This window comes from Strigops habroptila, chromosome 1, assembly GCF_004027225.2.
Source record: "Strigops habroptila isolate Jane chromosome 1, bStrHab1.2.pri, whole genome shotgun sequence".
Taxonomy (NCBI): domain Eukaryota; kingdom Metazoa; phylum Chordata; class Aves; order Psittaciformes; family Psittacidae; genus Strigops; species Strigops habroptila.
The window spans coordinates 103777372-103791024 of record NC_044277.2 but is presented as its reverse complement, the minus strand read 5'-3'; the positions used below and the strand labels follow the sequence as shown (position 1 = coordinate 103791024).

The 13653-nt window shown below is 48.5% G+C and overlaps 1 protein-coding gene across 1 annotated transcript; it reads left to right on the top strand.

Annotated features, from left to right (window-relative positions):
• Positions 1-5134: 5134 nt before the first annotated feature.
• On the top strand, positions 5135-13303 carry CRYGN (crystallin gamma N). Its single transcript, XM_030483237.1, is given in 3 exon segments — positions 5135-5443; positions 7196-7341; positions 13103-13303. Coding segments are annotated over 3 exon segments (591 nt in total). The 3' UTR covers positions 13239-13303.
• The last annotated feature ends 350 nt before the right edge of the window (positions 13304-13653 follow it).

Here is a 13653-nt window from a genome sequence, read left to right as displayed (position 1 = left end):
TGATTGGTGTCCTCAGCATCCAGCTTTTCCTTAGGTGTCCTATTTCCCTGTTGGAACCTTTCCTTTTTGAAATGACATGAAATCTGAAAGGGTTTCACCTGAAACCCCAGGCTTTCTGATGTTTTCCAGAATGAAATCCAAGTCCCATCTCAGTCAGATGCTTACTGAGATGTGCAATGAGCTGCACTGATACTTAGCCCTAGACGGAATATTACTGAAAAGAAGCTTTCACGGATTTTTTTTCAACATCCACCTCTGTAATGCTGCTAATAAGTATTTAAGTTAAACCTGACCAGCAGGTCCCAGGTCCAAGGTGAGAAGCTATTTTTCCTAGTGGGAATCTGGCCAGATCTGAACCGTCAATCTGTGATAGGGATTGCTCAGGCATAAGGAGGTTTCATAGAATGGTTTGGGTTGGAAAGGACCTGAAGATCATCTAGTTCCAACTGCCTTATCCTAGACTATGTCGCCCAGTTTTTCAGAGTCTGTACTCCACATGGGGCAATGTGGTGATGTATGGTATGGGATGTGTGGTGGGTCAGGGTTTGTCGAGAGAGATGTTGCAGAGACTCTATGTCTTGGTGCATCCATGATGAAGACAATGTGTCGAACCCCAAACCATTGCCTGGCAGCTGATTGCCATTTCTAGTAACAGGTGATAAGTTCTGCCAGTGAGGGCACGGGTTGGAAGATCCCTTCTCTGCTTGACTGTTTTTGAGGAGATGTTCTGCAGTTAGTGTAACCAGCCTCCTCAGCAGCTCTGTGGGGCAGCATGTGGTGTACCCATGTGCTGGGAATGGGTTAATCACCAGCAGGAATTAGTGGCAACTGGTATGAGGTAGGCTAGGTCTTAACTGAGCAACATGGATTTAATATAGAAACTCTCCCTTGAGTCCTAAGGATGGTTTCTCACTCTTGAGGTCTGCCTCTGTTCCAAAGTGGCCCACAGGATGTGCCTTTTCAACAGTGAGCCAAAAAGTTTTCCGTGGGAAGGAGCTAGACCCGTGTTTTTTCCAAATCTAATGAGCTAGAAGTATCTTGTACTGAGGTATGTGAGGGTAGTGTTTTGAAAGCCCTGGGATATGGATGTTTCCTGCGACAGGTCTTACACTGCATTGCCTCTAAGCTCAGCTCCTCCTAAAAGTTCCTCTAGAAGCTGAAGTGTGGCCTTTTCAGAGGATGCGGTGCAACTCCTCGGCTGTTGCTCACTAGATTAGTATTTATGTGGAGTTGCACTGGCTGTAGTAGGTACCTTGAGCAGAATGCTAATCCTGCTCAGCCTCTGCCAAGAAACATTCCTGTTGGCGTTAGTGAGCTCACTCCCAAAGATTCACCACTGGCAGTCACACCCTGGTCTCTTAAAATCTCTGTGTTAGAGGAGGAGCGAGTTTGGCATCTTCCTACCATAACTTGGGTCATTTGGCAGCATCCCTCTGCCAGCACCACCTAACGCTGCAGGTGTATTGCAAGGTGTGTTGCTGGGCTGGACCCATGCAATGGCCAGTGTCTGCTGAGCTGCACAGAAAAACTATCCCCATAAATCCTACGTAACACCCCATGGAAAGAGGTGGCGGCACCTTGCAGCTGCGGTTTGAAGACCAGCAACAATCTGGGCTTATTTATGCTGACATAACACTTTGGCATGTGATGGAAATCGCTTTGTAAGAGAACAAGAGCTGTGCCTGGATCCTGTGCATATAGAGATAAGGTGGGATAAGGGGATGAGAGTGGGGTGTTGGCCAGGAGCCACCGCATGGGTGTTGGCCCTGCAACCGCAGGGTGGTTTTGTCCCGGATGGCTGCGTTCTGGTTTCTAGCATGGCTGGGTCTGTCTCTGTGACCAGTGTTGGCACTGGCACTGTCCAGTGGCAGCAAGTCCTTCCTGCCCTGGTTTTGCTGGGGTTGTAACTGCAAGGTTACAATGGACTTCGAATCAACATTGGCCATCTTACATGATGAGGTTGAGGCGTTTGGTTTTATCATCCCCCTGGTTCTGGCCTGGACTTGAGCAAATCATTTCTACCCATGGCAGCAAAGGCAGGCAGTGAGCTGCCTCTGTGGATGTCGAACCTCATTTCTCACTCCCTTTAAATCAAGATGGTCAAAAAAACCCTCAGATTTTGGTTTATGTCTGTTAAAACCAAACACTCAAACTTGTAAGTTCATGTTTCCAATGCTTCATCCTTTAAACAGCCATAGCTGAGGAAGGCTGCTCTGTGATCCTGCTAGTGTGGGGCACCATGGTTGGACATGATCCTGCACCTGGGCACAAGCAGGAGGCAAGGTCTGCCCCAGCCTCGCATGCCTGAAAGGCTGCTAGTGGCCACAGGCTTCTCAAGCTGCTCTTTTCTCTCTTCCATTGGCAGTCTTTCCATCCTTTGCAAGGAGTTAAGGGGGTTTGTCCAGGAATTGTGATTTGCCAGTCTTCAGTATTCTTTTTTCCCCCATCGTTTTCCCTCCCCCCCTTTTTTTTTTTTTTTGTAGAACGGTCCCTTGTTGTGTCATATCTTTAATGCAGTTTCTCAAAGAAATGAAAATAAAGTTGTTGCTCCCTCTTTCTATCTCTCCTAAAATATCTTTTGAACCTGTTGAACAACTTCTAACAAATATAACAGCCAGGCACAAGTCTCAAATACATCAAGCTCCTGCACATTTAATTAAAGCTCACAAGGAAAATCCCATCATGAGACAGAGCTGGAGAAAACCATGCTTTGGGGTTCCATAAAAACCTCCTCCTGAGGTAGTATTTGCTTTACTGGGTACTTCAGGGCCAGTTTGTCATGGACGCTGTGGGTCTTCCTCTCCAGGCCCTGAACAGCTCATGGCCAATGCAAAGAGCATGTGGGCCATGACCACCCCAATGGATGTGAGAGTTGGGTCCCAGCACCAGTGACGGTGCCACCTCATCACCCTGATGCTCCCAGCTGTGACTTAGAAGAGGAACATACCTCCTTCTTCCCTCTCAGGGCACTGGGTGCAAGGCCACAGGGAAGGGCTGGTTTTGGGGATGCTGCTAATGCCCCCTTGCCCTGGCTGCTGCTCTTCCAAGTGGGACTTTGCATGCACTGTTACTTTTCTCACACATCTAGTGCCTAATTCAGCACTTAGGATCTAACACCAGCATTTCAATGAGGGTTTGGGTAGGGTTGGTTTTTAATTAGCGGAGGCTTTTCTTCATTTTCCCTTCAGAACATGTAACCAGCATTTCAGTGATGCTGGGGCAGTTTTACCTGCATCAGCCGAAGGATGTGTTTCTTTTACAAACTCGATGTGCCACCTCCCTCCTTCCTCCTCCAGCACACCCCAGTCAACGCAACACCTTCCAGCTCAGCCTACGTGTGTGCGCACACGTGCTTATTAACTTCTACATCTTAATTGAAAGGGTGGCATATGTTTAAGCCTTAATAATGACATCCTTTCTTCCCAAATGGTCTTTAATCTTGAAACGAAGCGGTGAACTGAGGCAGCAGAGTGGGGTTGCCGAGCGAGGCTGCTGACACGCGTGTGGATGGGTGCAACCTGCCAAGGAATGAGGTTTTAGGGTTTGTATTCAAAGTGTGTGCCTGACGGTACAGGGAGGGGAGCACCAGTGATGGGGGCACTGTGGGTGACAAAGAGGAGGATTTGATGAGTAAGAGCTTGGTGTGAAGTGTCTTCCAGAGCTATTAAATATCATAAAGGACAAATCTCCTTTTAACACGGTGTCCTGGTATGTCTTTGTGTGCTGGTGGTCCATGGGCCACCTGCACGTATTTACCTCTTCCTAGTCTGGCTTGTTAATATAAACTGATGGGGCTTATGGGTTGAGGCTTTCCCTTGCTATTTGTTCTGAGAATAAGACACTTAAAGTCTCTGGATGCTCTTGTAACACAAAAAGGGAAATATGACGCAGCTATTCCTTGCACTGGTGTTTGAGATGCCAGACTCTGAAGTTGTAAATACAGCTATATGTTAAATGGTATGGCTTACAAATCCCCCTAATCCTGACTTCAATCAGTGTCTTGGTAATTCAGTGCTGCAAGATCAAAACATGCATAAAAACAACACTTGTGAATAACGTCAGTGGGCTTGTGAGCCCAACTTTTGTGCTTCGGAGGGAATTAGGTCCTTGTCTTTTGGAGATGCCATTTAAAGAGGTTAGAAGGTTGGATGAGAAACCATTGCTTTGAACAAGAAACCACTTCTTTGATGGATGGAGCACAATGTATTATTGGTGAGGAGTCTTCCAAGGACACTCATTTTTAGCTGCCACAATGCCATAGGTGAGAACAAGCTGGGAAGAAGCAGCAGACTGATAGTAAAAGGAAGCAAACCCAACATGGTGAACTGTGTGCCATGCTTAGAGATGCTACTGTTTCCTTATTTACTTGTTTTCTATTCTAAGAGAAAAAAAAGGGAGAGAGAGGGGTGGAGGGGAAAAAGTCCTTTAAACAGGAGCAGTGAATGTGCACCACTAATCAGCCAAAGCCCTGCCAAGCAAATCTTTTGTCAGAGTGTCTGCCCAAAATCAAAACCCCGGACTCAGCAGGCCCCATTACCGGCGGTTCTGCCTATGAAGCAGGAAAGTGTAAAGCCCCCTGTTCCCACTGCTTTGTTTAAAGCCCTCACAACACCAGCCCTATCTCACCCCGCTCCCCCCCACAGCTGATATATAGTGGGGTGTCCAACATTTCTGTCCATCGTGGTTTTGGTTTGGCTCCTGCTTTTACTCTTGGATAGCCACCAGCAGAAAATGTCTCAATACTCAGGAAAAGTAAGTAATGACCCAAGTGCTTCCCTATCAGCCTGGGCCAGAGAGCCCGAGCATCCTCTAGGTTGAAGGGAGTAGGTCAGTATGCGATGTGAGTGATGATACCGGGAGCAAATTTGGTAGCAGGGACAGGGAGGGTGCAGCAGAAGGAGCTGTGTTTCAGGAGCTGAGTTTCCTGTTTAAACATTCCTGCTGGAAATATGTGTGAGCGAGTACGAGGCAGCGAGAAGTGCCATAAACACGGGATGCGCTCCGTTCCTAGAAAAACAAATACAGTTCTTAGGAAAAAATGCCGGTGATGCCGTGCTCCTCTTGCTGAAAGCAGCTAAAAAAACCCAAACCACCCTGAAATAATGTATCTGCAAGAGATCCCCATCTGCTCAAAATGGGGATCTGGCCATGCCCCTGCCCCTCACTGCGGGCCTGTTCTCCTCCCTCCTCTTAGATCACGTTCTATGAAGGCAAATGCTTCACGGGCAGGAAGCTGGAGGTCTGTGGCAGCTGCGGCAGCTTCCAGGACCAGGGATTCCTCAACCGGGTCAACTCCATCTGCGTCCAGAGCGGGGCCTGGGTCTGCTTCGATCACCCCAACTTCCGAGGGCAGCAATACATCCTGGAGCATGGAGAGTACCCTGATTTCTATCGCTGGAACGGCCGCAGTGACCACCTGGGCTCCTGCCGGCCCGTCGGGATGGTGAGTGGATGCTGCTGGTTCTCCTGTTTGGAGCATCAGTGGGATGGAGCTGCTGTTGGGCTTTATTTCTCCTGGTCACAGGAGCCCCATAATAAAAATTTATGCTCTTTAGAAATAATACATCTCATTGAGAAGGAAATAGTTTCCTGGGGAAGGTTTGTCCACCCTTGGAGTGGTCTTCACAGGCCACAAAGCTGAGTTGCAGTTTCCCATGCCTCCTGGTCAGAAGATGTATCATGACAATGGTCGTACGAAATGCAGTGGCTTTAATGGGATGAGATTTTCCCAAGGTTTCTCAGATGAAGTGGCAGGGTCCTGCCAGCATCACATGCTCTTTCCTTTATAATGTGAGTCCCTGTGAAATGCTCATGGGGGAATTAAGAAGAAGGTTCATTGCTCAAGGCAAGTTTAAGCCATGGTGCATGCTCTCCCCATGCACCCAGAGGGGGAGCGGGCAGCCCAAGGGCTTTCCAAACTAGACCTATGGACTGCTCCTAGCAAATTTTAGTTGAATTCTCTGCTGTTTCAAACCCCTCCCAGTAATCCTAATCTAAACCCATTTCTTCCCCATACTATATAGCCCCCCCATCCCTTTATGAAGCTTTTAAAAGCATTGCCCAGAGGAAGGTTTAATTGGGAAGATTAAAAATTAGCAAAGAAAAATGAATCTGAGTTAGGTCTTTCCGTTTGACTCCTATCCCTTGTGACCTTCAGGGCAATGATAAACCTGCTTGGAGCTGGTGGAGTTTCTCACTGGCCCAAAAGCTGCTTTTTGGCACAGCAATATGTTTGTTTCAAATCTGTGACATTCTTCCCAATGCACCTCCGTGGCCCATACATGGAGGGATGCTCTGCGCCAGGCCCTGGAGCCTTGCCGGCATGAGGATGTGCGCCTCCTTTCTGGCCCTTGTTTTTCCTTGTGAGATGCCAGCGAGTGCTTCGAGGCATTTCTGCAGCACAGATTCCCAGAGGAATGTTTGCTCAGGCACGGTATCCGCTTGGCTGCTGCTGGCAGCTGCCTGCTGTGGGGTTTGGCATTGCAGCCGGGCCTTCTTGTGTGTTTATGTTGCTTGTTTGAAAAATGCATTTAGGTATTCTTTGAATTTGGCTTAAAAATACCCTTCCAGCTTGCTCTGTCCCGCATACCTATGCCACAAGCTGCAGAAATCTCCCTGGCACCTTCAAGGGCTCACACAGCAATGATGATGCTGGGAAAGTTTCCTTTTCTTTTCCCTTTTTTTATTTTCCTTAAGGAAAGGCACAACATCTCCTGTCAGGAACAGCAGCTACGCATGGAACTGGAAGCAATATAAATTAGTTTAGGGAAACAGTCTAACATGTTTGTACACTCTAGACATGTGTCTTTTTTTTTGCTGTGTAAGTGCATGGAGAGCTGCGGCTGTAGCTGATGCTGTATTTGGGATGAAGGTTTTGTGGGCTGGTGGGGGGCATCTGCAGATGAGCAAGTGCCAGCGCAGCCCACAAGTGATGTGTCTGCATGTGGACGGCAGCTGTAGGAAGGTGCAGCCGGGTGCAGAGACAAGGGTTTCTGTCTGCTTTTCTGGTTGGCACAGTGTGCTGGGAGGTGGCACAAGCTTGTGCGTGTTCTGTGTGTGCTGCCACCGGTGCTGTTGGACTACTTTTCACATTCCCCTTCTGGAGCACCCTTCCATCTTCCTCTTGGTCTTACAAAAGCCAGGGAAATAATCTGCTGCGCCTCTTTTTGCTTGACTCGAACCCCTCTGTCCCCAGCATGGCGAGCACTACAGGATCCAAATATTTGAGGGGAGCCATTTCAGTGGTCCCAGCCTGGAGCTGACAGAAGATTGCTCCTTCCTGCAGGGACAAGGCTGGGACAAGACCTGCATCAACGCCCTCAAAGTGTATGGCGACGGCGCGTAAGTAACCGCTCGTTTCCCAGCACGGTGCTCCCTGCCCTGGAGTCTTTGTACCCAGCACTGCAGGGGAATGAGGTGGCCACAGAGACTCCTCCCATCATGGAAAAGCCTGTCGGTGCTGGGGGGACTTGCAGAAAGCCTAAAACTGTGAGTTAAGCCTATGGTTTAAAGGTGAATTTTAGTGCCTGCCCATTCCGAGCTGCTTCAAAGGGGTATGGTTTTTGGAGGGTGGCAGTTTAGCACATGCTACAAGAGCTCTGAGACACCTTTTTAAGGTGTATGAAACAAGAAGCCTAAACCAAGCTTCTCTCCCTCTTCTCTCCTTCTTCTCTCCCTCCTCTTTCCTTCTCCCTATCTTTCTCTCTTGCTTTCACATTTCTGTGCATGTTTCCAAACACCTCTTTAAAATCCATGCAGAGGCTTTCTGCAGGGTGGATGGATGTCTGCGACTGATGCAGATCAGGGATTTCGCTTTGTAAGTGGCTTCACAAGGCTTGCTGCAATACCAGAAACCTCCTCCTTGGGCAGCAAAACGAGACAGTGGTGTCTCACCTTAAAATTCATCCCTGCCTCTGAAAGAAAGGGGCAGCTGCGGTGGTGATGCACAGCCACCCCAACGAGGGGTTTACGTCACCCTCAGTGCCCTGTGGACCCGCTTTGCAGATGTGTTACTGATGCTCAGCCCCATTCTCCTGCCCTTGCAGGTGCTCCTAGAACCCTCAGCAGGAAGTCAGCTTTGCCTTTTTCTTGCTGTTGAGTGGCAATTTGCATTTTCTCTGCAGTATCAGTTCTTTTTATGTTGTTAGTCTTGTTGTGAGATGGGTTGTTATCTGTCCATTTCCCCCATTTCCTCTGTCTGACAATTGCATTTTCACTGCAAGTGTGCTTGGAATGAGGGGATACTGTAAAATCCTCCCAGAGCCTCTGCCTGGCTGGAGTGAGGCACAGGGGAATCCCTGCAGAGGAGGGAGTGCAGAAACACTCTTCTCCTCCTGTCCTGGAGTGGATATTGCGCATCCCACCTGCATGCCGTGTGGGATGTTGGACCATTTCTGCCCAACAGCATTTTTTTCCCAGAACTGGGAAAGGGTTGTTGCCATCCAAGCTCGTGACACCCTGACAGCAAGTGTCCTGCAGGACCCTTCAATTCAACCAAGATCTCTCCCAAAACCCCGGCTTATAATCAGGCAGTGGTGGTTCATTAAAACTAAGGAGCAGAGGTATGAGCTCCTGATGGGAAGAAATGGCTGGAGCCCACCAGGGACCCCATCAGCGCTGAGCGTTTGAAGCAAAAGGCATTTGAGTACCAACGTTATAAAGCCAACAGAGCGCCTGTGAGTACTCTGGCAAGAGCTTTAGGGCCAATTATTTACCACATGTGTCCCTGCAGCAGAGCCTGGAGCTTGAGAAATTGGGAAGCTGCCCAGAAACTTTCAAGCACTTAAATTTTTCAGATTGATTTTCCCTCTCCCCTACAAAACATGTAAGGGGCACAACGCTTGCTTGCCTTCACATGGAGCCTGGGCTGTTCATGTTAATGTTACATGACTTCTCAAAGGCTTCGAGCAGCGATAAAATAGGGGAAAAAATGAAATACTGAGAGGAGCGTGGTGAGGAAACCCACCGGGTTTTGGAGCATTACATTTAGACTCCAAGAAGATGGTCATTGCAAGTGCATGGAAGGGTCTGTAAAGGCCACTAAAAGCAGGACGGTGCAGCAGGACCTGCTGGCCCCAGGCTGCAAGAGGAGGGAGGGAAGGAGGAGATACTGAAGCAGAGGGGTGAGACCAGGGAGAAGAAAGAGACCCTGTGGCACTGCTTTTCTCCTTTGGATGGACCATATAACCCCAGGTGACCTCAGATGTGCTGCATGTGTAGCTGGTGCTGGATCCCCATCCATGACCATTTGGGGAGCAGAGGGTATGGGATAATAGAACCATAGAATGGTTAGGGTCAGAACGGACCTTAAGATCATCTAGTTCCAACACCCCTGCCATGGGCAGGGATGCTTCACACTAGACTGTGTCGCCAGAGATGAGGGGAGTTTCATCCACAGACTGTCTCCAGCACTTCCTCAGCCTGAAAGTGGGTCTGTTTTACCCCATGCATGCTGAAAGCAGGCATAAACAGGGTCCTCCTGAGCTCTCTGCCCACCAAAATCTCACTCTGCAATTTTCCCCCTTAATTCCCACAATGCGACATCCGTTGGATACAGAAATATTTGCTTCCCCTTCAAAAACAGTGGATGGTGTCATGTGCTGTTAAAAAGCTGCTGCCTGTACTTGTGGGGGTGGCCATGCCTGCAGGAAGTGATAATGGATCAGCTGGAAACATGGGAATGGAGAGAAACGTCTGCCTTTGGCATGGTGTGTGGTGGGGCTGAGGGTGTCCGGCACCTTCCTTGGCTGCCCTTTGGGGCTGGCGACTGCTATCCCACATAGCCAGAAATGGTGGTGATAAAGCTGTTCAATCCATCCTGGAAATGAGATTGCTATTTTGGAGCAGTTTTGAGGTGTTACCGCCTCCTCGGAAGCTGTTGCGGTTTGCATGGTGAGTGGCTTTGCCCGTCCCACGGGCAGAGCCAGCTCCAGTATCACATATGGTATCATCTGGTTTTAGATGAAGACGTGCGCTTCTTGTCCTCCTTTGTGCCTCAGCCACTCCACAGAGGATTGCCTAGAAATAACAACTTAAAAAAGCTGAATTTGTTTTACAGCCTGGGAGAGAATACCCCAAAAAGAGCTTTTCTATGCCACAGTGACATAACTTGGAGGAACCAGATCAACCATTTATCCTGCTGAAGCATTTATGAGCATTTGGTAGATGTTCTGCCATCAGGCTGTGAAATATCAACCAGAACAGGTACCCAAATGTTGCTGCTCAATAAACGATACATATTTCTTGGCAGAGGAAAGGGCTGCTCATGGCACTGCTCAAGTCATACATGGAGAATGAGTGACCTCGAGCCCTACTGAAAGCATCCTGCTTGGTTCAGGCTGGAGCTGCAGCACTCCCTTGTTAGCTTTTCATCATGAATAGACAGTTTTGGCTTATAGGGCTTGAGCTGGTTCCATGAGAGTTTTATTTCTGTGTCCTCTGGGTTTATGTGCTAATGAAACACAGCACGGAGATGTCTGAGGGCTGTGTGCTATGTGCCTGGATCAGCTCTCCCATGCTGGGCTTGAGGACAGGATCATCTGGCTTTTTTTGTTTCTGGGCTCCTGACTGACTTGATTTCCTCTCTTGCTCATGGTGTCAGACAACGTAAATTTTAGGCAATAAAGGAACAGCTAAGTAAGCCATACAAGCCTTCACTCATCACCTTGCACTGCCAATACACTTTACTCCCATCTTTCTGCTATTCCTTTTATTGCTTTTATTTGTAGCCTTCCCGTAAGCAGAGGGGAAGGTTGGTGGGTTCGTATCATCACACTAGGTCCCACGATCTGCTTCCATCTACCCCCAAACCTCTCCTATTCCCTCCATGCAACTGTACAGGCCATCAACCACATGTCTGGAGAGAAATGCAGAGGTCTGGGGAAAGACAGTGACTATGAGGGGCTGCTCTACCCCCTGCACTATTGCCCAGGGTCCACCAGTCATTGAGAGGTGCTAAAGCAGAGCTGGAAGAGCCACCATATCCTGGTGGGCCAGCAACGGTCAGTGAACATCCCTGTCCCACCACCATGCGATGTTTTCAATAGCGTTAGGTGTTTTCTGCAGCAGGGAGTGATTGAGAGCTACAGAAAATAAGACTGGGAGCTCTTTTCAGGAGTGCTTGAGGGAGAGATGGTGAGCTGATGGAAAAGAGAGACCCATGATAATCCAAAAAGATGGAGAGGTGCATATAAGATGAAGGGATGGTGCATATAAGATGAAAAGGAAGCAAGCCATGTGTGGCTTGTGAACAAGGCTGAAGTGTATCTAGAGGAGCAGGATAATTTTATAAATGGTTCTTAATTAAGCTGAAGAGCTGAGCACGCTCTCCAACAGTGCACATCAGGATGTGTGATGGGGGGGACATGGCTTCAGGGCAATCTGCTATTGCACTCACATGAGCAGTGGGCAGCCTTCTCCATGTGCTGCAAAGTGAGCTTCAAAGGAAAAATCTGAGTATGACTTTGTAATTCCAGTTCAGATATAAACTGGCTGCAAAAAGTGCCAAAGAATGAAGTTGTTTGTTCTCAGGAAACGCTCAGGATCCAAATGTCTTGGCTGAGCATGTTGCAGCAATGCTGCAGAAGAGGGTCGTGCAAGCGCAGGCAGCGGGCTCCAGAGGGGCACCAGGCAGGCGTGTGCTCAGCGTGCCACTGTATTGGTGCTCAGGCAGATGGGAGAAGGGACCCACCATGGTCCTACCTGGTGTCTTCTCAGGAACACAAAATAAATCCAAATGTGTCAAGGAATCAGGAAGGTGGCTCAACTGAATTCCATAACCTTTTGCTTACAGTTTAAATAATGCCCGTGGGTGGCTGGCTTTTTAAACGTTTTTCCTTGGCCTCCAGCTTTTTGCTCTGGGTCAGACTGTGCTCTGAGTTCACCAGCTGCTGTCTGACTCTGGAGGCCCAGCAGTCTTTCACCCATCCGGTACTTGAAGGAGTTTCTGCCTGGAAATCCCACATGCAGTGGGTCCCAGCCCCGCTGTCACAGCTGAATTCCTGGGAAGAGACAGACCACAGAAACCAAATTATTTGGAGGATTGCATTTGTGTTCTGCTACCATTGCTGAGCCAGTAGACAGGACAAGCAGAGAGATCCTTAAGAAATCCTTAAAAACAATGGGAAGAGAAGAACAAGGCAGAGATGAGCAGTTCAGCAGCGGTGGGGTGGGAAGCTGGCAGTAAGACTACCAGAGCAATAGCAAAACTTCATTAAAAGGCACAGGAGATTTAAATAGAGGAAAGAGGTGGCAGTTGTGGCCACATTAAGATCATATCTCAGCCTGTATTAAAGGGATGAAGGGAAAGAAGAGCAGCAAAATTTGTCCCTCTTGACTGTCAGAACCGCTTCTGACTTGGAGATCTTCACATAGAGAATGACATGCCAAAAGACTTGGCAATGGACAAAGACAGAGGCAAACTAGCTGAAGTCAGGCATGCCAAAGTCACCAAGTTTGTTGAGTGTTGTATTTATTTGACTGTATTCCAAGGGAAAGTTGTAGTTAACTCTGGACATAGAGATAAAGTGAAGATAACTGAGCCAGATCCTGCTCTCTGTTGGAAAGCACCAAAGAGAGGCCACTGAGAATTACTAGCAAAGAGAGAAATTATTAAATATGGTTCCCATCATAGCTATTGAGTCAATTCAAAGAGGTAAAATATCCTTCAAGTGTTGCAAATTTCTCCTTACAGTCCAAAATGGGTTTATCCAGGGGCTGAGGGAACTCATGTCCTTCTTTAGCACTATCAGATGCTATTAAATTGTTTCTGTTGCACATGATGAAGCTTAGAGAGATCGATTCCTACAGCAGTGTGAAGCAGGGAGCCCCTGGAACCAGGCTTCATCACAGGTGTAACCCATAACGATTTCCTCTAGAGGCAAGGTCTAATCTGGCTGTGGATAACTGCCAGACTACATTGGAAATGGGGGGAAGCACGAGCTGTAACGGGGGCATTTCTGTTTGAAGGATAGGACCGGGACTGCAGAGGGACCATCGGGCCCTGGTAGTTTGCAGTACTGCAGTGCCTAACTGCAGCCACTCAATGTGGGCACCTCGCATGACCACACTGCTGGGACATGAGTAACCCTCCCTTTCTGCTCAGGTGGGTGCTGTATGAGGAGCCCAACTACCGAGGCCGTATGTACGTGGTGGAGCGGGGCGAGTTCAGCAACTTCAATGCGTGGCAGGCACGCAGCGCGAGCGTCCAATCCATCAGAAGAGTCATCAACTACTTCTAGCTGAGCTCTTATCCTACCAGCGATGGCCTGCTGAGACTGGGCATCACCCTCCTTCTCAATCACAGTCTGGAATAAATTGTTAAACACCAGCTTTTGGCTCTAAGTACTTTTTTTTTCCATCACTTACATGAGTTCAAGAAGGGACAGACCTGCAAACTGATTTACATGCTATGAATTTGCTTTTTTATTCTGCAGTGATTTATAACGAGGGCATGGGAGTGATGGGCCAGAACTGGTGGTAACAAGCAGATCTGGGAACATGCTCCCTGATGCAGTTGTGGTCTGACACATGTTCACTCTGCCCCATCCAGGGCCACCTCGTGATGGACCCAGCTGACTCCTGATGCCTGGAGGGGGTCACGTTGCTGCATACGTGTGTCGTGAGCACAGGCGCACAGCCTTCAGAGGGTCTGCT